The 27132-nt window shown below is 42.3% G+C and overlaps 1 protein-coding gene across 1 annotated transcript in view; it reads left to right on the top strand.

Moving 5' to 3' along the window:
• The window catches only part of HSD17B12 (hydroxysteroid 17-beta dehydrogenase 12), a 92533-nt gene that overhangs the window by 34210 nt on the left and 31191 nt on the right, over nucleotides 1-27132 (top strand). Inside the window, exons 2-5 of the mRNA XM_075152358.1 lie at nucleotides 1042-1088; nucleotides 5395-5470; nucleotides 21962-22072; nucleotides 26591-26655. Coding sequence (XP_075008459.1) covers nucleotides 1042-1088; nucleotides 5395-5470; nucleotides 21962-22072; nucleotides 26591-26655 — 299 coding nt within the window. The remainder of the gene's footprint in view (nucleotides 1-1041; nucleotides 1089-5394; nucleotides 5471-21961; nucleotides 22073-26590; nucleotides 26656-27132) is intronic.

The following is a 27132-nucleotide window of genomic DNA, read 5'->3' as shown; positions in this document are numbered from 1 at the left end:
TCAGCTCAGTTTTCTGAAACGTTAAACAAGCCCAATTATTTGGGCATGCCTACCTTCAGGGATAAGCAGTGGAAGCACAAACCAAGCTGTTCTGATCTGAGATGAGGACAAACAGAAAAATCCGGCATACTCTGTAGCCACTTGGAGGGTGAGAGCAGGGACAGGTGAATGAGTGGAGAGCTAAATGGGTGAGGATGTTGAGGTGTAGTCGTTGGGTTTGATGAGAAGGAAGAGCCGAGAGAAAAAGGAGGTGGTGCTGAATGTGCTTGCTTAAAAAGTAGTTGGAGAAGCAGATTCTGGATGGAGGCATTGCTATTGAGCGAGCAGACTGAGATGATCAGCTACTGGTGTGGTGAGAGCCCTGGAGTAATCTGTCAAACTTAATGGCATGTTGAGTCACTCGGAGCTTCTCAGCATGTGGAAAAGAATCCTAGAAAGACTTGAGGCTTGACACAGATCCCAGTCACCCACGGGTGAAAAAGTTTAAGCTCTAGAAGCCCAGCTTGCAACTGATGCTGCATCAGTCACTCATACTTGCTGCTGGCAAGCACAATGGTCACAGGGATCTGGAATCTACTGGATAGTCTCGAACAGAGACTGTTGCCTGTGTCCCAAAATGTTTGTTTTATTGGATGCTTGCAGGCTTTAAGATACTTTTTATTTTACAATGTACTTAAAACTAAGTTGAGAGCTGGTTTAATAGTCATAACTGAGCTTTTTTTAGTTAAATGACTTGGAAACCTCTCTTAGCCTGCAAAGCTTCTGAAGAAGCGTGGTGGGCCAGAGGACTGGCGTGAGGAGGGGTGCTGAACGTGATTCTTAAAATAACTGCTAGGCTCATAACTCCTTCTCTTCCTCTCCTTTTTTATATATGGAAAGATTTTAGTGCGAGTTCCCTAAGAGATGTAATAAGTTGTACACTTATTCCGGAAACTTTGATGTGTCTCTTGGCTGGAATGAGTTCTTCAATGGCCTGCTACTGAACACCCATTGCCGTTATTTCTGTGAAGCAGCTAATGTATATCTGTCTGTCTTTTTCAGTGGTCACAGGAGCTACTGATGGGATTGGAAAAGCCTATGCAGAAGAGGTAAGAATTCTTATCACTTGGAAGTGTATCTCGATCCTTGGCAAGATGTCATGCTCTCTCAACTCTGTCCAGCAGCAGATCATATCTCCTCACCTTATCTTAACATAGATACCTGTGGAGAAAGAGGTCTCTTGCCTTGCTTCCCTCAGGTGACCAGCCAAAAGTTGTATCCCTTTTTGTTAGTTTCCTTTATTTGTGAATTCTATTTTCAGCCCATACTTTGTCCTCCAGTTTTTATTTTTAACTTTTTTTAGTTGTTACAATTATTTTAACTTTGTCAGCCCTTGGTATTTCCTTTTGGTATTTCCAGGCACTGACTAAATGGCATTTCTAGCTGCCTGCAGTATGTTCCAATTATTCTGTATAGTTCGTGAAGTCTCTGAAGCTGGGTTTTACCTCTCTCTCTTTTACTGTGCTTTTGCTCTTGATGGATATGTGGGCTCCAGATATGGTACTGGAATATATTGCTTAAGACAGAAAGTGCCTGTTAATATGGGGCAATTTAGCCTATAAGCCCAGAGAACATCATGACAAATAGTGCTGACTACAACAATTTATAGCAAAAATAACTTTCAGCTCCAGCAACAGTACCAAAGTGAACCTGTCTGTACTCATTTTTGTGTTCTCTGAAACACCAGCATGACTTTGTGTGAGGAGACCAGCAGCTGGGTTTTTCTGGAATTTTTTGTTCTGCAGAGCCCACGGGGAAAGTAGTGTTCGTCTTTACGGGTAGTCCTCGCCCTTCAGATTTCCCTTCCACCTGCTGTGTGCCCTGCCACCCGCACCCCTAGCCCCCAAATTCCTTTCTGCTTTGCAGAAAGTAGCACCTCGTCCTACTGGGTCAAGATAGAGGGAGCTGGCTGCAAAGGGAATTAAGCCTGATGCCAGCAGCGCCTGATTCTGGCGTAGAGCTGACAGCTTATACATGCCAAATAGCCCAGTCGTGGCACTTAAGCAAATGATGCAACACTTAAATTTAAAAATGTAACTGCCTAGAGCAGGTGGAAGGAGGTCATTGTGCCCAGGGCATAGCACTATCAGGAGGAGGTCCTCTGGTGCGGGAGACACCCTCTGAATATCACGGGAGATTAGTTTCAGGATCTATATGTTAGGTTATCGGGTGAGTGAAACTACAGCTTGCTTTATGTTCTGCTGGTGTCTTGAGAACCAGGCTGCCTTCAGACACAAATGTGTGCTGCTGGCAGACCCCTGTAGACGACCCCCTGTTAGGAAAGCTGATCACAAGTTGAGATCCTGCTGGGAAACACTTGACTCTTTCAGCTTCTCTGCTGCAGTTGCTATAGGCATAGAGCACCCCAAAAGCACCTCAAAGGGTACAAATATTCATTCTTGGGCTATAGAATAAAACAGGTTTCTATTTTTTTAAAATGTATTATTGTTATTTATTTATTTAGGATAAAACACATATCGACCCTTTGACAGCTTACGAGGATGAAGAATACTTGATGAAGTCAAGTGTGAATGCAGGGTGAAATGTGGAATCCCTGAAAAGACTTCTCAGTCTTTCAATTAACGCTAGAGATTGCCAGCGAAGGCTTGACTTTCTACTAGAAATTCTCATCAGGTTACTGTGTTCCCGTCAGGCTACTATAAATGCCACTGGCACACTGGTGCCTGTGGTTATGATCATGCAGATTACTTCCTTCTCCTTGGAGGAGTTTGTGAGAAATGTAACCGTGTGTTGAGAATCGCCTCTTCGAAAGTCTGACTTGGTCACCAGTAAGTGATGGAAGAATGTTACAAGTTTGTGGATTCTCTGGTTATACGCTGCTCTGTTGGTTATTTTCCTTCTTTTCCAGGCAAAGAGCCGTTTTTACACTTTTTACTCTCGCAGTATTAAGGTCTTTATTCCTCGCTCAGCACTGATATCCTTTTCATCACTAGACCACCCCTTCACGAAAGGTAGCGCCATAGTAAATGCAAGTTTTCTTCTTTGTTTCGGTAATGCTTGCCCAGTCTTTGACTCCAAAGCAGCACACTTTTTTCTTTTTCCTTTTTTTTTTTTTAAAGGATATGGTCAGGAGTCGCTATTTGTTGCCCCTCTCTTGCTGTCTGCTGTTCGCTTTTGCAAATCATGAGTTAAATTTAATCTCAGATGTATTTGCATGCTAGTGATAAACTAGAGGTTGTGATCCCGTTGCATACTCTGCAGTATTCGCAGTACTCTACGCACATCTGCTTAGTATTGCTTTTTGTAGATCCTCCTGCTATACCTACTCTAACAAGAGTTTTAACTCTGCTTTGGTGGGCTGTCAATGACATTCCTTTCCAGCTTGGAGGGAAAGGGCTTTAACAGCAGCTTTTGCTACAAAAGTGGACAATGTGGTAGTACTAACATGGGATGTAAGGAAATCAGATGCCTACATCCACCAACTCCATTAGAATGGCAACTGTTGCTTGCATCAATCCTTAGGCTACAAGAGCATCTTCCCAATGTTTGCTACTCTGGGTGAGTTTTTGTGATTAGTTTTAAGGTCTTCTCATTCAGCCTTTTCGTGACCCTGGGGACACTGTCCAAAGACCAAGTATAATGGCAGGTTATCCTCAAAGCAACTGGGTTTTTCTTGTTCCTTATATAAAAATGTAATTAGTTACTGGGGTCTCAGAGGATCATTATTGCTCTTGAACTATTGTAGTTCTTTTCAACTCACTAGGCCTCTACCAGTGAATTCGGAGTGCTCAGCAGAAACTAATCGGGTTTCATCAGACTCAAACTGAACTTGCCGTTGAGCACTGTATCTTTTCCGAGTTTGATTACTTCTTTTAAGTGGTATTCATTCCTACCTACAGGCTCTTTTCTTGGCCATTTTATGTGCTCTGTCCTCAAAGAATTTCTCTTGCAAATGGGTTTCCGTTTCCAGATTTCAGATGCGCTTCTCAGAGTGCGTCCCTTTGGTATCAACATGGCAGTAGTTTCTCTCAAGCTCGCTCTTGTGGTGGAAGTTCTCTAAACGTGCTGAGGTTCCACTAACTGGGTGTGTTGGCATGGCTTTGCTTCCTCGGCTTTTGAGACAAGTGCTGGATACTTTTCTGTAAAGCTCAGGCACCCACTTAAGCAATCTGGAAGCCCAGAGGTTATGACTGCTGGAAGAAACCAAACTGCGTGTCAGTGGTCTGGAGCTTGCACCCCTGAGGAACATCTCTGGGGCTTTTTTGCCCCATGGGACCACAGCTATTTCAGACTCTAAGTAGATTACTTTCAGTTGTCCTCGGTGTCACAGGCTGAGATACTTTTAGGTCAAGTGTTTACCTCACTCTAAGCTCCTGAGATATCTAGTGTGAGATTTCTTCTGCTTAGAGATTCACACATCTCTAAGTGAAGTATGGAGTTCGCTGACGAACTTCGTCATTCTTCTCTCCGAAAGAAGCTTTCTTGGTTTGCCTACTTCTGCTAGAAAGGTTAAGATTAAGTCACTTTAGATTGTTGCTATACTATGCTGTGGTTTTGGGGGGTTTTTTTAGATTTCCTTTAAGACCCATTCTCATCTGCTTCCTAAGGCAGTGAAGGAGTTTTACTGGAGCAATGAGAACTTACCTGTTTTTTATATGTTGGTGTTAAGTGTCTGAAGGGCAGTGTCACTATGAACTGTGGATGTATTGTTTTTACTTTTCACTGGAACAGGGACTTTTAGTAGTCACAAACATTGTTTTCATTGCAGAGTAATTCAGATATGCAGCTGTCTTTCTGCAGACAGCTTTAAATTGAGTTCACATTACAAACCTGCAGCGGTAGGGCTGATTTGATGACCAGGATATGCTCTGGCCACAGCTTAAGTTACACAGCTTCCCTAGAAGAACTGCACGAGTAAATTAACCTTTATACCTATGATTAGTACAAAGTAAAAGTGGAGCCTGGCTGAAGGAAGCAAGTATTGAGTGCTGGGGTAATTTTGCAGCATGGTTGTTCAAGTGGCCATGGATATCTTAACTTGGCATGTTAAACTTAATTGTGGGTAATAACCTCTTTGCTCTGACTTGCAGAGGTGGTGTAAAAGTTCTGTAAAACATCTGCTGCTGGTTTTCTGTTTTATAAATGTGCCTATACACCTGTTTTGGATGACTGAGAAGATAATAAATTTGTTGTGAAAGGAATCAAGTAAGAAGTAGCATGGAAGTATTTGTCCTGGTTTACCCTTCATGTCTCTATTTAAAATTGTAATTTTTTCAAACTTGCTGGTCATATATTGTTGTGATGTTTGACAAATTATGCAATTCCTTTAATTAGGATACTAACGTGAAAGTGATTTATGATTGTTCTTGTGTCTCCTGTTTTGTTTTGTTGCAGTTAGCAAGACGTGGAATGAAGGTGGCTTTAATCAGTAGGTCAAAAGAAAAACTGGACCAGGTTGCTAGTGAAATAAGTGAGTTGAAAACTTCTTCCCTAAACTTCACAGGCATGCTTCTAAATAAATGCAATTGCACATGAATTTCATACATGCTATACACAGCTTTAATTTTTAAAAAGGTTTTCTCTTGTGCGCAGTGCAAATTTTACAGATATAAGTGGTAAAGGCCTTGCAGATTAATTTTACAGGTTTATATTTAACTTCTGAGAACAATAGAGCTTAATTCTGGAATAAGTACTTCAAAAACTGTTAGTCTTCCATAAGAACAGCTTACCAGGTCAGACCAAAATACCACCTATCCCCATAGTAGCTGTCTAAAATCATAGTAAGGAGAAAAACATGTAACCATTACTTTATCTGAATATTCCCTCAGCTTGAAGCAAGTTTGATTTCATGGGCTTCAGCCATAAGGGTGGTTTCTTTGTAACTCAAAGTTGTTGAAAACATGTTCTTTATGTTACTTGTTGTATTACCAAGTATACAAATTTATTGTGGGTAGCTTCCCCCTCTTCCCCCTTGTTTTTTTTTGTTTGGATAAACTACTCAAAGATCAGATTAGAGAGCTGGAAGCTGCTTTGGGGTGACGAGTGTGCGTAGTCATAGGAATATAGGCAATGAGTTAATGTGTTTAAGAACCTGTATGAGGGACTCTTTCTTCAGTAAGTGTGTGGTAAATGGCTGCAATGCAAAAATAAGAGAGTAACTCAAGTATTCCGATCACAAATGTAAAATGGATATTTGTGCGGGGTCAGTTAGGAGAAAGCTTCCTCAAGTCTCATGCTGACAAATGATTTTCCAATCAGAGCAAAGTATGACCGTAACACACAAGAATTCCTCTTGTAATCTATATCTCTCTTATTTCATGCAAGGTTATTACTTTTATGCAGAGTATGTCAAGATAAAGTGAGAAATGTAGCCTTGTGTGTAGAGGTTTTCGATAAGCAGGGGTGGGAGTTGTGTATTATAAAGCAGGTTTCTCACCATAATGATGTTGGGTAAAGAAACCTTTAAGATTATGCTTCTGTTTTACCCTCCCTTGTCCTGCTTAGACTTTCCTAAAATGATTTGTGTACATAATGCAGATAATTGTAAGAACTGCTCTCTTTCAGAGGTCATAAATGTATTATTTTGGCTTGAGTCTGTTACAACTTTTAATAAATTTGTTAGTGGCACCGCTTTACTGTAAAGCATAACCTGTAAGTCAAGCCTCAACAAACTGTCTTATACTAAGTTGTAAGGGGCTGCTTAGTGAATGTAAGGATGACTAAAAGACTCAACTTGCTTGATGGTAACTGTTTTACTAGTTTACTGAAGACAGAGGGCATCAACAGTTCTGTTGATGTAAATGCCGCTGTCTCTGATTTTTAGTGTCCAGTGAAAGATGGCATATGAAACTGTTTTCTAGACAGAAAAGTCTTCCTTTCTATGTCTATGTTTAGGTGGCAGAGAGATTCCTTCTTAGAGCAAAGATGGCATCAAGTCCTATCTTTTGCTCGTTTGGAAGTAATTGGCATTGTTCATTAGTATCCTTTGTGTAAGGATGTTGCTGCAGTGTCTGGACATACCTGTGACACTCTAGTCAATACAGTCACACTGTAAATTAAACAGTATAGGTGTCACTGCTCAGGTAACTGCGTGAGAAGTGACGCTTACTGCAAAGACATACAGAGTTTGCAACAGGGTGGTCTTTTTGGTGGTTCACTGCAGTAGCTGGATGGTAGTTTGCTGCATGTGTGGGTGTATGCAGTCACGTTTCTTACCGTGCTGTATAAAGTCATTTTGCTAAGTAAAATGTAACTGGTAGAAGTATCTACAGATATCTCGTTCTGGAATCAAACACTTAAGCATGAAGCGACAAGTTCCCTGAAAGTGGTCATAGCCCTTTCTGTAGAATCTGGAGATCTGGAGATCTCCAATCTGGAGATCTCTTCCTTCTTGGGGGTTAAGCACGATGCGGACAAGGCAGATAAATGGACTGCTTTGAGCTTGCAGCACTTCCATGGTAGCTGCTGGGGGAGGTTTTTCAGATTAAAAAAATAGGTACGTGTACCTGTGTAGAGCAGCCTGTAACACATAATCACTGTTAGGCATCACCCAAACATTCTTCTGCTTTCTTTCCTAAACCATTCTGAAATGAGATGACTCACGTTGGGTTTTCAGAACATCTCTTTTGACAATACTGAGCTACTGAAATGTATACCTTGTTCACGGTGGCATATGCTGAAGGATTAGGATAATCTGCATAATCAAGCAAGCCTGCGTCGCACTTTCAGATCCTGCTAGGTTTTAGCTGGACAGAGTTTTCTTGTATTCAGGCTCATGTGGTCTCTGCAGTCTGTTCAGATGTTGTCATGTGTAAGGTGGGTGACTTTTTTTAGAGCTAAGGCTGTAACTACATGGGTGTTTCCCTTGCAGGCTCCCAAGGTAGTTTTAAACTTCTTTATGGTGGTGCTGCAATTGTTCTTCAAATTGGCGTGAGCTTGCTCCTCTTGAGTAATGACCCTTAATCACTTTAAGGAAGAATGGCTGTTTAACTAATTCCAGTTCTTGGAGTTGTGTGAGCTGTGCACGTTTTCTGTTCCTTCCTCGTTGTCACTGATCAGAGTCCTGCTCATCCTAGTGAATGGATAATGCCCTCTGCCACAAATAACGAGAGGGCTTTTGAGGATCAGCTATGTTCATTCTATTTCAGAAGAATATTTTCTTGTGCTCTTAGGATATACTTACATTAGGAGTGGTATCTATGTACAAAGTGCAAGTTGCGTAACCACCACCATAAGGAAGTACTGGTATGTCTTTCTGAACGATGAGTGCCAGCTGACCTGGATCTGGTACTTCTGCGTGTGCGCGTTCAGCCGGCTCTACCGCTGTTACAGGAAGGGCAGATGTTCTGAACCTGCGGCTCAGTTTGAGCAACGAAAATTAGTGGATTAATTACGAGTAGTTAAAGACTTTAGATGACTTTCCAATGTGTCTTCAAGCATGTTGTAAAGCTGAATCTTTTTGCAAAATACAGGTGTTGTAGGATTTGCCACGAAAGGGAAATTCTGCTTTGTGTTCCCTAAGAAATAGAGCACAGGCCACAGACTGAAGAAGGAAATAATTTTGAATTTCCTCTTCAGTGGTCAGGGACCACCTTTGCGTGGAATTACATAAGTTTTATGGAAACATATTTGATCTCTTAATCAAGTTTTCACACACAAACACTGACTACTAGCGTCACTATACAAAATCCTTGGTCTAGTTTAGTTCATGCCACATCGCTGTTCCAGCCCCTTTTTGAAGTGTCTATTGTATTACATTGTTAAACACTTTCAAAGGTTGAGGGAGGATCAGACGGAAAACTTCTCTGTGAATGGAAACAATTACTTGAACGCCAGGTAACGAGGCTGTTGCCTGATTTGCTGTATTTAATAACGCGTATGGCCCAAGACATCTCGGGTGCTCTGTGCCAGCAGTTGGTTCAAGAGCCATGGATTTGCAAGCAGAAAAGCTTCAGTTACTGCGCTGCTGCCGATAGGTACGTTCTGAGCAGACTTGAGAAGAACTTTGCTGTAGAAACTCATTCGCTGGGGGCTGCAATGTGAAGAATGTAGTCAAAACCAGTCAAGCAGGGAAAACACTTTAAAGAGAGCTTGCCTATAGGGAGATGGTCAAAAGAAGAATTTGGTGTTGGTGTCCGTTATCAGCTGGTGCCTTCGCAGGACTGGTGGTGGAGTTGTGCATGAGCGGTGGGAGGCAAGAAAAACAGTTGTAGCTGAGTAGCGTTCCTACTTGCAAGTGTAAGTACCTACTTACGTGTAGGTAAGTGTGTGTAAATGCAACACGGGAGATTTTGAGTTACTATATAATTCAAAATTATCAGTTAATCAGTTGCTATATAATTCAGAACTTTTTTAAAGTAAATTCCCATTTGCTGCTTTAAAGTTGGTGGTTGTTACTATTACATGCACCCAGGTGATAATTATTAGCTCCTAAGAAATTGTTTGGACTGAAAAACCCAATTTTTTTCCAATGTATTCTCACAAATGATCGTTTAACTGGAATATATTGTCTTTTAAGCCTTTAATACTGTTTCAGAACTAATGTGCAGAACTTTAATTTGATTCTGCTACGTGTCTTTCTTTAAGAAAATACAGGTTTTTGCAACTAAAATCTGTGTAACTGACTACTTACTTCCAATAAGTTTCCTGAGCTCAGCGTGTAGTGTTCCTGAAGTTGTGTGGTTGTGGTAGTTTCATCTTGAGCTACTCTCTAACCCTAAGATTTCAGGTACATCGTAAACTGATAGCTGTCATGTTTAGACTTGAGATCTATCGTCTTCTCACTACACTGGCATGATTTGTGAGTACAAGAAAGGACTAGGATGTGCTGCCAAAACCAGAAATGTTCCTTCTCCATTTCCCAGGCAGGTGGGTTTTACAGCTTTCTTCTGCTTTCTTGGTAAGAAGATAGCGGGGAGCATTCTGAAGCAGACCTGACGCTGCCCGCCGAGCTCGTGCCTCAGCTGTTACCGTGACCTACTGCTACAAATGGCCAATGTCCCCCACGGCAAATCTGTCCCCTGCAGACGTTCAGCCGCACCGACCTTAATGTCTGCCCTGTCACTTGCATTTCCTCCCCCCCTACGCCCCGGTAAATCCTCCTCGCATCTTGGAGTTGGCAGGTAGGAATATTTGCATTTAATAGAGGAGGTTGAAATGCAGACAAACTCGGTGAGGAAGGGGACATCATCTTCTTAATTTTTCTTGCACAGAAATGACAAGGTTCACTTTCCTGAGCTTAACTCTAAACTTACTGAATCCGGCAGTTATTTTGACCTTTTGTGGTCTATTTTAAGGTAAATTAATGTGTTTGCAGCCTTCCATCATCTGAGCCAGGTTCAGCTTGACATACGTTAAATCCCCCTATATTTCTTGGGCTTGACAAAACGGCTTCAAATATTTTGGACTTGTTTTGATGCGCTGAAGTCACCTTTCACATAAAGTTGTAGCATAAGGATCTTGGATTCAAAATGAGCTCTCGGTTTTCATCTCTGAAGAAAGTTTCCCTTGGATGAAGTGAAGAAAGTTCCCATGGTTCTGCCTTGCATGGTGTCAGCCACTTACTAAAGGAGCAGTTGTCAGACACTGTGGAGAGCTGACGGAGGATTCAAGCTGAAGGAATTTTTATTAATTTGTCAATAAATGAAATGGATGAACCCCGAATACAATCAACAGAACATGTAAAAGACATAGAGCAATTTGGAAGGGAGCTTATTTTAAATTTTTTTTTCCGTTAAGAAGCATTCTGCTTCTGTGGTTTGGAGGGTTTTTTTGCCCTTGGTCCCTCTTTTTTTCTCATCTTCTCTTGCATTTTCTCAGTGAAATTTTGCCTGGATTAATTTGAAGAAACTGAACAGAATGCTTAGAGAGAAATACTTGACAGATGTCCTGCAAGCCACAGGACGCAGTCCTAGGACTACTTCACCCTTCAGGAGAATTTTGAGGCAAGCAAGGTAGGACGAGCCACGAGTAAAACGTTCTGCAGGTGACCAGTGACAGCCTTGCAAAAGGACTTTGCATATCAGCTGTCAGCATACGGAGAAACAGACCGTGTTGTCATAGTTGCTTTTAAGGATGAAAACCAGTTTAGGAAAGTTCAGCAGTGGGTGCCATGGGTTACACATAGCAGTAAGTGATCTGGCAAGTTCTAGCAGACGGTGCTTTTTCACACCCGGCAAGACCGAGTTAGCCTCTTCCAGAAAGAAGGATTGGAAGCGTGCTTGCTGTGCGCCTCGCTGCCAGAGTGCTGCTGTGCCGTATTCGTTGTGTGGGTAGTTTGTAAACCCATGAAGTCCAGGAGAAAAAATGTGTAGAGGTTATTTAAAGGTGAATTAGGTGCTTTGGGTTTCCTTTTCTGAGTATAAACTACAGCAGAAGTAGCCTCTTCCACACCTCAGATGCTCTGTATATTGTGTCTATAGGTTCAGGACTAACTCTGGGACCTAATTGGTGTCTTGAGTCTTAATGTTTTACACGCTAGGTAATTGGATCAACGGGGCGGATGACTTACTCGGTACTTTTGAAACTGGGACTGAAGAACCAGGGATTGGTCACCCCTGCAAACATCCAGGGTCACTGCTGCCTCCGCCTGGCAGTAGCTGGGCGGGGGAATAGCTTGCATTGTCTTTAATACACAGAAACTTAATGCCTGTCTCTGCTAATAACCTATTTGTAACGTAAGCTTTTGTGGGGGCCAAAACCAAGAGTGTCTGGGCCATTAAACACCTTCTGCTAACACAAAAGCTGCAATATATTGCTTATCACTTCCAGTGTAAAATAAACTGAATATTACATGAAAAATGGGTAGTGGCTTGTTTTCACTGAGGGAAAGTCTGCTTTGCAAATCAGGTTGAAGGCAACTGGTGGAAGCTCTATTTCTGAGACTTAAAATCAGGCCTTTTAAGGGGCTCTACAGGGAACGGTCTCTCTGGCACAAGGAGAGGACTGGATGATGCCAACAGTGCCATCCTCCTTCTACAACTCCGTTCTGTGAATGTGTATTTTAGTCTCTTGTCACTTTTTTAGCAGGTTGAGTTGCATTACACCAAGCCCTTTTTATCTGTCAAAGCTGTAAAAATCCCCGATAGACTTCTCTGTTGAGGAGATGGTGATAATCGCTTTGTGGTTTTTTTGGGAACATATTGTGGTGAGGAAACTAATTAATGCTAGTTAGTGGCTCTTCATGGAGAAAGGAAACTCAGTTGATCTGTTTTTCACAACCAATTGTTTAGAAAAATCCATGAATATAAAAATAAACAATTTTAAAAAAGGACTAACTAATGGGTACAAGTATGCTTGCTGTGCACTCCTTAAGCCTGTGCAACACTTCCAGTGCTGAACTGGGTTCTGTACTACTTTGTGCGTTAGGTCTGGTCTGATTAACAGCGTATTTTCCCCTACAAGTAAACTTTGGAGAACCCTGAAAACCGTGTCTGTCTTTTGACTACAGTAAACGTTTTTCTGTGGATGCTGAATGCAGATGAAACTATCAGGGACATAAAAAATAATGCTGAATTAACCTAGAAGCTCGTTTCACTTTTGTAATTTGTTTTGATTCACGAAGAGTGACTGACTTAAACGTCTTGAAGTTGACTTGAGAGTAAGGGCACAATTTTTTTGTTAATCCATACTATGATAGCTTTCAGTCTCTGTAAGTGACTCTTAAATTCTTCTTACTAAATAATTCTCCTGGTCATTCTTTTGAAATTAAATCTGAAAAAAAAAAGTGTTTTTTTAAAATCATTACTGTTCTAATAATTATAGGACTGGAGAATTTAGACTTTTATTTTCAAAAAGTGATGAAACATCTGTGTTTACATGCATATATTTATCCTGTGTACACATTGTCACAGTCAGGCTGTAATAATGACATTAAGGAAAATTAAATGTTACAGGAAGTATTGGAAGTGATCCACATACCCTTCCTAAAATGAGTTAGTAAACAAAAAATAGCTTTCTTCATGCTATGTAAAAACCAGTACTACCGATGAATATCAAAAAAAGCCTTGGGGGGGAGTTGAAAACAGCGTCAGGGAAAGAGGAGAGAAGGAAGGGGAGTTTGAGATGCCGCCCGTCCCACGCCTCACCTTGCGCTTACCTCTGGAACGGCTTGGGATTGCCTCCTAAACTCTGTGCAGCTTCAGCCACAGGGGGATCTTCTGGGCTAGCGATGAGGAGCACCACACCAGGGCGAAAGGATGCTGTTCTCGGGGGGCAGGACTCCCGACCCGCACGAGGACGGTGGCCCGTGCCGTGTCTGGGTGTCTCGCGTGCCCCGTCCCGCGGCGGCGGCATGCTGGAGCGAGGGGGTGTGCGTGGTGGGCACCGCAGCTGGGCTCGCCTGGAAAGAACGTCGATGTTTGGAAACATTGCAGCCCCCCGGCTGTCAGCCTCTCCAGCTGTTTTTCCAGGCTGCTTGATTTCGTGTTTTTAGTTAGCTTTGTAATTAGGACAAGCTTGATTTAGGAAAGCTTACGATGTTGAGCACAATATTTGGGTGAATGGGCTTATTGATCGATCCCGTGTGTTGCTAAGAATGTTTTTCTGACTTGGTGAGTGTATCTTAGAAGCTGTAATATATTTTGATGTAATGGGAGGCAGAGAGGAGCAAATAGAGGCAAGTGTTAATAAAGTGTGTTTTCTTCCTATGTGTTGTAGAAACAATACTGCTTATACACATTAAAAACTTCAATCTCCCCGGTGGCTCAAGGGTTTGTGGACTTTGGCTTAGGGATCCATCTTCTGCTGTGTTGTCTTTAAAAGCTGAGAAGTGAGGAATTGACTTGTGTATCTGTGTGTATATTGAAACTTAAAGTTGTTTAACAGAATGGTAACGCTTTAAACAAGGTCTGGCATTTTTTACCCATTCTATACTGCTATATGATTAGAATTTTTAAAATATTCACTATTTCTAAGGACGCTGTATCTTTGAAATTGCATGTGCAGCTAGTGCAGTATGTAAGGAATTTGCTGGCAATGTTGCATGTGTACTTGAATGAAGGGATTCCGAACCTATTCGTTAGTGCTTGACCAAATGTGCATACACACGTGCTTTTAAAAATGTGTTGAAACATAGCAAGTTCTGTTAAATTGTAGGTAGGCATGTCATTATGCTATGCAGAACCTGATACAGTATAGCATTCCTACCTGGAGACTTCTTTTGCAAACCAAGTGTGAACAGAGCTTGCTTTTGGCTACAACTTACTTCAGCTTTTGTTATTCCTTAGGTTGCCAGTACTCTGCTTCAGAGTTTTATAGAAATGTCTATAACGTAGGTATGGTAGTAAAAATCCTTCTGCATCTGTGGCTGTATATCTGCTCCCCTTCGGAACGCTCGTGTTCCCTTGCATGGAGTCTCTGCTCTGCAGCATCCCTCTGGATGAGCGATCAGCACTGACCATCCCTATCTTCTGTGCTGCTCTCCAGGCCCTGGTCTCTCTTGTTTCCTCTTTGACGGAAAGGAGAAGTGTGGTCTGTCATTCAGGACAAGGACTGATACAAATGGGAACTCTCATCCCCTCGGAAAGGCTGGCCTTTTAAGTATTAAGTTTGTCTATGGACTTGGTAATCAAAACAGAAGTAAAATGCATGTGGCAAAAGAGTCCAGAGGTTTTGCTCTGGATCGCCTTTTCTCCTTCTGTTACCTGTGCTCCTGGGATCTGATTCCTGAAGAATACTGCAGGTTCTCCAGGGTTTCTGCTCTTTTTCCTAATAAGTATCCATATGTTCCTCTGGTAATTCTGTATTTCACTGTGCCTGATTTGGGGAGGAGGTTTGTATCCCATTTTACATGTCTTTCTCAATGTCTTGGACTTTATTGAGTAACTTAGAACTGTAATTAACAGGTGGTCTCTATTCTGCTGAAAGGCAAAGCTTGTTGCTTGCATTCTTAAGTCCCTACAAAATGATCAGAAAAAGCTAGCTCTTGTTATACCCAGCTGACTTTAACATGCTTCTATATGGTGAATATTATCAGTGCGTAACAACAGCCTGCTATCACCAGTCTGAAAGTATTTGGTCCTTCTGGAAAACAGATTCCAGTGACACTCAGTGTGCAACTTCTGTGAACTCTTAAAGTCCCAAACTGGATGCATTCCCAAAATGGATGACTCTCCCTTAAAAAAACCCCCAAAGACTTTGTAGAGCTGTCTGCAGCCACACTATAGTCTTAAATTCTTCTTCATCTCTGCCCTGTGTAGATACAGTACTAAAAAGCAGGAGGTTTTGATGTTTTGCTTTCATCTCTCAGCTTCTTAACCTTTATTGAAAGGTTACAAACTCTCTTTCTGGAGACTGGGTACTGGATTAGGGTGAGTTTTGCCACTGCAGCGATACTGGAAAGATGACATCTTTATTTGTGGATGTAGTTGAATCTCCTTACTTAAACAAATTTTTCCCCTCCTATACGATGAAGAATGGAGAGCTGTTTTTCTACTGCTTGGCTTGCATCTCTGGCCATCTTGAAGCTAAAGACCAAGTGAGACTTCTTTTATGTTTTTGCAAGCAGTTGCTTGATACCATACCACTGTGATGGCCATATTTGTATGAGGCTTTGATTGTAAAGTGATGAGATGCTTCAGTTCTAGCAAGAGATTTTTCAATGTACTTTTCCCTGAGCTTGAAATAGCTGTTCCCAGTACCTGCGTACAAGTGGGCCTCGGGTCCTGAACCTCTCCCTTGCAAAGTTGGCTGGATTCGTTTCAACATACTCGGTGCAGATTCAAGCTGCTGTAGCCAACTGCTTTGAAACAGGTGGTGCAAGTACTAATGTTGTTTTATTAGGGATGGTGATCTTCTAGGTTTCCTGTTTCCCAGCAGGACTTTGTACCCCAGACCCCTTCAACACTGGCACTGCTTCTGTCAGGTAAACCGAGCTGCTCCTGAGCACCAGGCTAGTGTCTGTTCGCTTTCGCATCCCAGTACGCGAGGTTACTCCTCTGGGGGAACCTTCTTTCAAGCCCAGTTTATCTGTGTCTGAAAACTTCTCTTCCTTAGCATTTCCTTAGCATGTCAACCAAGATTTCAGTTCGGGGGGCTGCTGCTTTGAATTATTTGCAAGCTTCCAAAAAAAAAAATTTGAAGATGCTTATCTTCTAGCCACTTTACAGTTCTTTATTAGTCTTTATTTAGGATGTCGCTCACTGTAGCTTCTAACTTTCTACTTTTTTTTTTTAAATTCCAGTGTGATCCTTTTTTCTGGTGTTCTAGGTAGTGCGGTGCTATTTTGCACTTGAATCTTTTTAGTAGCAAAGGTGTTTGCCTGGTAGTTTAGATCAGTGTTTTCCTTGCGTAGCAAGACACTGGGTACGTTTCCTGTTAAGCCAGACATCTCTCTGGCCTTTGGAGTTAATTAAGCGTTTGCCTCACCTAGTGAGGTTGCAACTAACCATCTTATAGATGAGAAATCAGGTAAGTGTTGTGTCTTTTCGGCTGCTGCTTGGGATGGTGCTGGTGTGCTTTCTGGCACCCTACCTTTCTGTCTTTAGGTCTCTGCTGCCTCAGGTGTGCCTGCTCCATGGCTGCCTGCTTGCTGAGGTGCACGGTTTCCAGCTCCACCAGTCTGTCTTCCTTGAGGAGTATTCCCCATATCCCGCCCCCCCCGCCCAGTGCTGCAGCATCTTTCACTTACGATCTTGCTGGCCACGAACTAACTTGATTTGGCATCTGGAGGTAATGTTTCCATGGTAAGGTAGAACTGGGGGTCTCCTCTGGGCCTCTTAGGCTTAATCTGCTCTTCTGCAGCCTTCGTTCTTGCATTTGTAAGTAAACACTAATGTCACATCTGTGTAAGGGTAGATATTCTTTTCCTGTGGACTATTGATGACTCAAATCATGTATGAATACATGAGTATCCTTTTAATAAACATCCTGAGCTTGACAATTTAGTTTCTGATTTTAAAATGTCAAACTGAGTCTCTAATAAAGTTTGTTTGCAAGAACTTCCATGAACATTAGACAATGTCTGTATGAAAATTAAAAACCAGAGTTTAGGGAGACTATTGAGATCTGGACATATAATATGACGCATCATTTCTTTTCAAAGCGTGAGCGTATTTCAAAGTTTATCATAGTGGAGACGTCTTAAAAGGAAGGTGTAGGATAGATGTGGCTTTTGTTTTTGCTGTCTCCATTCCACCTTCCTTGTGCTTGTGAAATTCAGTAAGGTAAGATTTGTGAAAGCTGAAAGGGGCAGGTTCAAATTCTGAAAAATCTAGAAGATGCATAGGAGAAGTCTGACATGCATAGGAAACTGAAAAGACGGACATGAAAAGAAGTAAATGTTAACATCTTAATGTCCTCTGGCTCAAAATTGAAAAGTAATGGAAGTAAGTTACCTCTTCAATGTTAGCAACCAAATGTCAGTGCAGTATCAACCCATGCATAGTGACAGGAATGGGGAAAAAAAAAAATTGTTGTGAGGTATGACTGAGGAAGAGGAGATGGCAGTTCAAAAACCTAATATCAGATGGAGGAATCAGAATGGACCCAGGCAGACCAATTTGAAACTTGGCCAGTTCTGCTCTTGGCAGGTTCAAAAGCGAAAAAACGTGTCAGCGGTGAGGTGGTGTGGGTGCTGAAAACGTGTGAGGATTTGTAGTGATTGGGCAAACAGCTGTAGGAAGGATTGGCTGAAGGCCATTGGGGTAGACCTATCCAGCTTGGGAAGTTTCTGAGCAACAAACTGTTGGAGCTTGGGATAATAAATGGAGGAGACATTACTGTGTACTTTCCTCATCCTTTATACCATTTTCCTTTTTATCTGCTACAGAATACCAAGTACTTGCATAGATGGACCTCTGGACAGACCTGGGATGACTGCTTAAATGTCTTTATACTTATTTTGAGTAGTGACACCTTAACCAAGTTTGAGACACTATTTGGAGTCCTCTTCTGAGGATACCAAAGGTAGTGTTTTCTTGAAGGAATTATCCTTAAAAGTGTCTGTATTTCTGATGGTGTGTGTGTGAAGAACATGGTTAAATAGCCTATTTGTTTCCAGACCATCTCATCCTGTATTGTGCAGGAATGCGTAGAATGGGAACATGCCTCAGGAGATCAGTTCTTCTTTACCACCTGTACAAAAAGTGGCACTTTATGGTTATGGTATGTTTCCCTTCTAATGTATTTTTTTATGTGTTTGCGTGTGTCGTGGTTTAACCCCAGCCGGCAACTGAGCCCCACCCAGCCGCTCGCTCACTTACCTGCGGAGGGATGGGGGAGAGAATCAGAAGGGTAAAAGTGAGAAAACTCGTGGGTTGGGATAAAGACAGTTTAATAGGGAAAGCAAAAGCTGCGCACCCAAGCAAAGCCAAACAAGGAATTCATTCACCGCTTCCCACCGCAGGCAGGTGTTCAGCCATCCCCAGGACAGCAGGGCTCCATCACGCGTAATGGTGACTTGGGAAGACAAACGCCATCACTCCAAACGTCCCCCCTTCCTCCTTCTTCCCCCAGCTCTATATGCTGTGCATGACGTCATATGATATGGAATATCCCTTGGGTCAGTTGGGGTCAGCTGTCCCAGCTGTGTCCCCTCCCAACTCCTTGTGCCCCCCCAGCCTGCTCGCTGGTGGGGTGGGGTGAGGAGCAGAAAAAGCCTTGACTGTGTGTAAGCCCTGCTCAGCAGGAACGAAACATCCCTGGGTTATCAACGCTGTTTCCAGCACAAATCCAAACCATAGCCCTGTACGAGCTACTGTGAAGAAAATGAACTCTATCCCAGACAAAACCAGCACAGCATGACAACTGTTTTTCTATAGGTACTGGTCTGGGACATGCCTATGCCTCTGCAGTCTGTGTTCTTGGCTTGCTATCTGGATCTCCGAAAGAATCCACCCCACTATCTTCTACAAAAGTTCACTTTGCCTTTTTGTCTTGTACCATCCTGCTCTAGCACCATTATGACTATTGGTTTGTTCAGCCTTCCCACAGCTGAGAAGATGTTTTGTCGAGGCTTTGTTTGTGGTCAACAATTTGTTTTTCAAATGATGGTGTGGTTGCAGAAGATCATGTCTGCTTTAATTAGATTACCAGGATACGGAATAGTTGGTCTCTTGCTAAATTACCAGAAGTCTTGGCTAAGGTCATACAGGCCCTGTAAATTAACTGGACATGTGCAAGTTTAGGTTAAAACTTATTTGTAGGGTCAATACTGATCTCACCTGAGATTTTTAGTAAATGAGATGATTAAAACACCGGTGTGTCAGAGTTGAGAAGTGTGAAGGAGGTCTGTGAACTTCCTTTCCCATCCTTGAGACCTTATGGGTAGGTGGTGACTGCTGCACAGCTATTGAGAACGTGATGGTGTCATATTCAGTCCCCACACCTATTGATAACGTGGTGGTGTCATATTCAGTCCCCGCACCTATTGATAACGTGGTGGTGTCATATTCAGTCCCCCGCTCAGAAGCATTTGAAGTACCAGTTCCAAAGGCAGAACATCAGATTCACTTTTCAATATATTGAAATGCTGGACACGCCGGCAGATAGTACCAGCTTTTTCAGGTCCTCTAGCTGCTGGCGGCAAAAACTGGCTGATACCCGTCTTTCGCTCCCTGTGGCCCCCGAGTACCTCACGGTCTTCAAGCTGAAAGCTCCATTAAGGAGTTTCAGGTTTTCTCTTCCTGGGCAGCGAGAGCCCAGTCACTGCTGGGTATCCTGGGTTAGGAGGTAGCCTGCTTGCTTCTTTCTCTGTTACACTGCATCTCAGAGTCTTTTTGGCAGATGGAACGAGGATGTCTGCTACGCTGTCTTCTGGCCCGTCTGTTTGAGAACGTCTTAATCCTTCATAAGATCAAGGAAATTCCCTTTTCCGTTGTTCCTACAGAGCAGAGCACACCTATTCTCCTCTGCACCTCGTGCTCTGACTGCTAGGACGAGCTTACGCAGAAGTGACTTAATGCTGTTTGCAGCGTCGTTTGACGTGCGACCATTTTATCAGGCGTATGTACTATTCTTTTCTCTGGCGTAGTGGCTCATCCCACCTATCGCTGGGGCAGAGGTTGCAGGGTACCTGAACGCTGGCATGAAATGGGGAGGGAGGGTCGGGTCAGCGGGCGGCATCTGCCGGGGCAGGACAGCCTCGCGTCTTTGCGGTGAGCAACCGCGCAAAGACCGTGTCCTCTGGCCGTGCCGGCGGGCAGTCTTCTCCTTTTCACCTTTTTATAAACTGTACTACCCACCCTTTATCCACAAAGGGGGCTGCGTCTTTTTATAGGTGTGTTGCTAAACGTGACGGCTCTTTGCTAATTTTCTAAAGGCTCGAAGAAGGGTCTTTTATGAACAGTGGTGTGAGGACTTTTTTTTTCTATTTATAGTATTAGGTCTTCAGATTTTTTTTTCTTACCTCGTCCTCTCAGTATCCCTGTAGTGATTTCAAAAGGCTTCGAAGATAGATCGGTAACAATGCTAATGAAGAGTGTTTAGTATAAAAGGGCCAGTTCCAATTGAGCGAATTTGTGAGGATGGGGTTTGGGTCCTTTAAACAACTCGCGTGTCACGAGGCATCCGGGTGGCAGCAAAGGCAGCTGCAGATCCCGCAAAACGGTTAAAAATGGCATGGGTGTAGAAGTGTGCGACTTGGGCTTTGCGCGCCCAGTCCCCTTGCACATAAGAGATGTGCCTCTAATGCTGCCTTTCGTTCGGTGTCCTGTAAGAACTCGAATGTGTATGCTAAATATTAGAACAGCGGTGTTCAAAAATAGACTGTTCCCCCCCCCCCCATGTTGAACTTGATTTTCTTCTGACGCGATCACAAGGCTGCTGCTGCATAGGGGCTTAACGCTGTTTACGTCGCCGTTCGACATAGCAACATCTCCTGGGGGATTTTTAAACAATGCAGCTGTTCAGGAGAGATGAAGAGGTTGGGAGGGGGGAGAGGGAAAAGGAGGAGAAATAATTTCATCTGCTGTGAGGGCTGTCGCGGGGGGGAGGGGAGGCAGCCAGCAAACCGGCGAGTTCAGTAGATTCATGATTCTGCATGAATGGACGGCAGGATCCTGGGAGTCGCGGCTTTCCCTTGAATGGGAAGGAGCATCATGGGAATCTGGCTGCTTCTAATCTTTTTGTGAATGATTCGTTTCCTTTAACATGGCACTGCTTTTATGAATGGCTCGGGGGGCAAAGGGCTGCAAAATCCTTCTCCAGCTGTGTACGGGTTCCTTAAGGAACGCTAGGGCGGGAGCCAGGGGCAGCAAATCGGCGATGCTGCGATGTTAGGCTACTGTTCCGCTCTTTGGAAGTCTGAGAGGGCACTGTCCTGATTTTAAGTCAATATAATCAATTTAGCTTGATGGACACAGAATTGCTTTTTATATGAAGTATTTTTAATACTTGCTTTCTTTTTCTATTTCAAAATGTAGCTGGCTACATATTTTTCCTGTTCTGTTAAGGATGGAGATGACAGCATATCAGAACGGTTTTGGAATGATTAAACTTGCAGTTCTGCTCTTCTTGCTCACCCACATGTTCCCATTTTGATTTATGTTCAAAATACTAAACATTCAAAAAGTTTTATGGTACCAGAAGTGAGAATGAGAGGGCAATAAAGAATTGTTTTGCTTGGTCAGAAGCAACTCACTTACCATTGGGCTTAAGTTGGAAAAAAGCGTTCTGCTCAAGTTATCCTTGAACACTGTTGTGTATGTGCATTTTCCTATTTCTGCATTTTTTTTTTACCCTGTGCAAACCTGTATAATTTGGTTTTTTGCCATCTTTGTTGTCCCTTACAAACAAAATGCTGAATCATTTGAGAATTCATCAGAAATAGCTTAATGTCGCAAACTTCTTGTGCAGGTTATGTTGAAGTTCAAGGATTCCTATTGTAGAGGTGAAAATGTTAATGTGTAACATTAGCTACTTAACATAACGTTTTGTAAAACCATAATAACTGATATATTCTTAATACCTGAATGGCAATTCAACTATTTCAAACTTAAACTTTTAAAAACTTTTTTTTTTCTAGAGGAGAAGTACAAAGTGGAAACAAAAGTCATTGTGGCAGACTTTGGAGAGAGAGAAGATATTTATAGTAGAATCGAAGCGGGATTGGAAGGCCTGGAGATTGGTGTTTTAGGTTCGTATCTGATCTTTCTAAATCTTTCATGGTGGTGTTTTGTTTTGACATGCCTACTACCTTTACCCATACTGAGGTTTATTGAAACCAATTCACAAAAGCTAACGCTTGGCTGACTAAAACTGTGTTGCTGCATGCTCGATAGGTTTTTTAGCTTCCTGTTGGTACCCGACATGAGATGGTGCTTGTATGTGTGCTTATGTTCCAGGAATTGTGATGCTTATTGAATGTTTTCGATGTGTTATTCTGTGATTGCTAAAGGCTCTTTAGCTTATGACTGCACGCACAGTGACTTGACCTAATGCTGTCTTAGAGCCTAAGCAAGCTCCAGATACTTAGATTCAGCTCAGTGGTAGAGCCCTCTGGGAGAACAGTTAACTTTTAATTATAGAGCTGTTGAAATTTAATCATTACAATATAGCATCAAGTAACTGGCTCCTGCTTCAAAAGTTTGAAGCGGGCTCTGGTCACGTTGGTAAGCTGCAGTTCTTTTGCCAGTAGCAACACAATATGCCCGAGTATGGTTGGTGATATTGCAGGAGTGTAGGTGGTGTGGTAGTCCTTGAGAAAACAAGGTGACCCATCTGGTTACTTTGTCAAATGTAGAACTGCGGTGGTTTCAAGAAGGTGTTTGTCACAAGTTAAGAAGGGTTTAAATTTAACAGCAGTTTACCTGAATCTTTTCTGAACAGTGGTGTAAAGGCAGTTTCGTATCGTTTCCTGGCCTTCCCTTAGAAGCACACATACCTGTGCATATCCTGTATTTCTACAGTTACTCAATCTGGGGGTGAGAACCTGTGATGGTTAAACATAAGGCATGAAATTTTATAAAGTCGCATGGCTCGGTCATCTACTGGTATATGTCATCTGATAAAGTACTTCTCACTACAAAATTCATTTCACTAACCTAGAGTGCAGTAATTGGAGCTAGAACTGGTTTTTTTAAAAAGCAAATTTCAAAATAAACGTTACACACGTGATATATACTATATGAGCTTTGTTGCTGATAGATGAATCTTGTACGAAATTTGCAAATAATGCCCAAGAAAATAGTGTATATAAAAACCTCAATTAAAAAATAACATTAAAGGATGAAGCCCAGAATGTTCCCTAATACTTCGGACAGATTTGAGTACATGCAACTCATGACATCCAGTATTTAATTGCTATAAAAATTCAAATCCATTGGAGTAACTGCAACTGCCAGCGACGTGTTTTGTGTAAAGAGTAGTTGTGACAAAGCTGTGGGTGCCTTGTTTCTTTTTTCTGAAGGAAGTAAGTTCTCAAGAAACTTTGAAGATTAAAATTAACGTCTGTTCTAATCTGTCCTGTCAAAATCAATTCAGGGAACGTGAGGCTTGCAAGCTGCCTGTCACGCAGCAATTGCTGCAGAATAATGTATCACTTAAATGTCTCAAAACACCAGCAAACCTTTTACTGTCTGAGGCACATGTCCACACTGGAAAGGCTTTTACTATTTCTTAGGCTGTGATAAGGTTATGGTGATGCACAAAACAATGAAAATCTGACTCTGTATAGTCTTGTTCGAAGTGGGCACTAAAGCAGTGAATGTGTCTCTGATTTTGTGTAAGCTTATTACAGGAAAAGCAGCACGTTCCTCAAACAGACTGGTTCTTTTATTTGTGTGAGCACCTTGACTAAAAACATGGTAAAAATAGCAACTAAATGCTCTAGAGTTGTGTATTCTCTAGCTGAGTTCCTCCGCTTTTTTTTTCTGGCAGCCATTGCCAGTGCAGGTTTACAGAAATCTCTCTTCTAACTAATCACTAGCAGTTTTAGTCGATCTCATGCTTGGGCTCATCAGACCAGACGATACATAGGTTTTTCCTTTCCCCCAGATACAGCTGTATTAATAGAAACCACTTGCCAGTGTGATTTTTTCAACACAGATGATGGCTACTCCAGAAAGACCGTGTCTTAATTTTTTTTGTGGCAATTAATTTTATGCTGTAGTGCCTTATATTTTAAATTCTGTAGCGTTTGTTGCGATCTGGAATATAGCTTTTGCTGATCTGTGTTTTTCATGTTTGTGTGAGGGAAAACATGGGTTTAAATGAGAACAGCCATGAGGGATGAATCCTCAGGTTCCAGTATATTTTCTTCTTTCAGGTCTCATCTGGAACGGTAGGTATGAGAAGCGTGGGTAGCACAGCATAGTTGCCAGTGATCGATGCTGATTATTTTTTCGCCTTATACTTGGAGACACCGGAGTCTCCACGTATACTGCTCCAGATCAAGCTTCTTGATTATGTAGTTGCACAGAGCCTCACTAAAGTACTTACAGATTGAAATCCTTGTAAACTTCTTATTTGGAAGCTGCTTCTCACCCACGTACGAAGGCTAAAAGAGTTTGCATAATGTTTTGCTGTGTGTTCAAAACAGCGTCTGTCAGTGACTTCGAACATGTGCTAGCTACAGCAATATGTTAAACAAGCAGAGGTGGGAAATCTTTCTTTTGCTGTTCTTAAATCGCTGCGATTCTCGAAAGGAGTTTGAGCTGGACAGTATCTTACCTTGTTGTTATCCAGACTCCTCTAGGTAAAATATACCTGTGCAAACTGAAAACTAATTTTTTTTGATGTTCTGTTCCAAACTGCAGCAAAATATGATCTGGTAGAAAATGATTGCTGAAAGTGGAAGGGTAATATCTGGGACCCAGCCTGCAGTAAGGGATGTGAATTCTGTGCGACTGTCTCTGTAGCATGAATCATATAAATATTCTAAATTTGGAGAGAATAACCAAGGTCAGTCCCAAAACCCTGCCACAATTCATAGCCAAAATCCTTTCCAGAGAGATGGACTAAAAAATAGTTTATTTTAGGATGAAAAGAAGGAAAAAAATCTGTTTCACTCTTGCAATAGCAAGATTGGACCTTCTTCCTTTTTAAAACTTTTCTGTCTTTCTAAATATAGGAAATGTCTGCTGGGAATTTGCCAACTCCCTGTTCTCCTCAATTCCTGTATTTTTAAAGGTTATCCAAAAGTTAAAAATTTACGACGTGACTAATGAACTAAGGGATTCCATAAACACACAAAGATCTGGACTACAAGAGCTGTCATTTGAGGGAATCTCTGAATGACGTTTGTGCACTTTGCCAGAATCTCTCCTGCGTGTTTCCTGCGTGTCCTGCATCCCTATCGATCCTTAAATATCTTTCAGGTTGGATGTTCAAATGATAGCTTTTGGCACAGGTGTAGGGGCTATTTTTTTTAATTTTTCTTTTTTTTAAAAAGGCAACCAGTACGTTTTGGCAGTGTTTCTTACCCCCGTGTGGACTCCTGCCCTGGAGGTGCACAGTGCCCTTGAGCATACATAGCACTTTGGGATTCTCTGGGGTGTAAGACACTATATAAATGTAAAATGTTGCCACAGCAACCACATGTCACACGATTCACTTGCGTAAGATGAACAACAGATACTTAGGAAACGGAGATCCCATTTGCTTGCTTTTTTTTGTCTCCGTATCAATATGCTTTATTAAGTTTGAGGCAACCGAGGCTGCAGAGCAGCATTGTTTTCTAACGGTATTAGAAGTTTTCCCCTACTTGTGTTGGGATTCTGGGATGGATATCGGTTTCATGTCTGAGAATAAAACCTTGCCAGTCTGAAGTGTTGAAAAAAATTAGGTTTAAGTAATTAATACATTCTCTCGGTTAATTTTAAATGCTACCAACGGGGACAGATTTTTGCAGATGTGGGGGTGACGGGGAGAACAGTTTGCTGCGACGAACTCCCTGTGACGAGTCCCTGACTGCGCAGCGAAAGCAAACCAGAAACCCTTTCCGCAGGCAGATAATCTCCGTCGAAAACACAGGCGGCTGGGTGCGGGGAGCTCGCCCCGACAGCGATGCCCCCCGCCGCTCGGGCTCCCCCGGAGCGGCAACCGGCGTGCCTGGCACCTTCCTCCACGGGAACGCTGGTGCGTGTCCCGAAGCAATCGCCCACCCGCAGCCCTCAGGACGCCCGGGGAAGGGAGCCGCTGGCCGCAGGACTTACCAGGAGACTTTTTTGTATCTTATTTCACTTGATAGTTAGTTATTTATCACAAAAAGATGTTAAACAGTTTCACGTCATGTCCTGCCAGGCACCGAGAGCTGTTATTTTGGCTGGAAACTCCATTTCTGCAACTGCATCTCCGTGTTGCAGCGATGTCGCTCGTACACTTGCACGGTGTGCCCTGACATTTCTAAAAGAGAAAATGTTCGTCCCTTGCGCTGTGAAAAGTGGTGGAAGATGGGTCCGATGTGCTAAATATGCCAGCTTTTAAACAATTGGAGAATTAACATTTACACATCTGAAGTGGCTTGTGTATTCACTCTCACATTCCACTTGTGTGTGTACAAGTATATTTACAGTTAAGGAAACTTGGCTAAAGGGGTTAGAATGTTTTAAATGCAACATTTTAAGAGTATTGCTTGAAAATCGTCATTAATCAGAGCATGAGAAATCAGATGGCATCCAAGCAATCTAATTTAAACTTTATGCTTTCATTTCAGTCAACAATGTGGGAACTGCATATGTTTATCCTGAATATTTTCTTGATATTCCAGACCTGGATAAAGTAAGTGCTTTTGTGGTACCTTCTAGTGTTCTCATTTTTAGCGCTAAATGCTTAATGGATATGGCAAAAGTATTTAGGTTTGGTTAAGGTACTCACATAACAAGGTTTTCTCATTAGAATTAAGGGTTCAAAAAGCTGAGAGATTTACATAAGCAACACAAAAAATTGAGGCTGCCATCCTCTGAATTGTGTCATATTTGTTTTTACTTACACTCTTCCCTGCTTCTTCATTTTATATTTCTGTTTCAGGCAGATGCTCTGGGGTCAGTATCTGAATTCCACTCCTGCTGTGGTCTCATCTGGCGGCTGTTCCTGAGCTGCTTTAGCTTACGGGGAGGTTCTTAAGCGACTGAAGGGAAGGGAAGCAAGCAGCTTCATGAATGGAAGCTGCATATTCTATAACACTAATGCGAAACTTAAATATGACAGTTTTAGGCATTTCGTAATGTAGGGACAATCTTAGGTGCATTGAGTACT

This window comes from Calonectris borealis, chromosome 5 (assembly GCF_964195595.1).
Source record: "Calonectris borealis chromosome 5, bCalBor7.hap1.2, whole genome shotgun sequence".
In the NCBI taxonomy this organism is placed as follows: domain Eukaryota; kingdom Metazoa; phylum Chordata; class Aves; order Procellariiformes; family Procellariidae; genus Calonectris; species Calonectris borealis.
The sequence above is the reverse complement of the archived record's forward strand: the minus strand, read 5'-3'. Positions and strand labels throughout refer to the sequence as shown.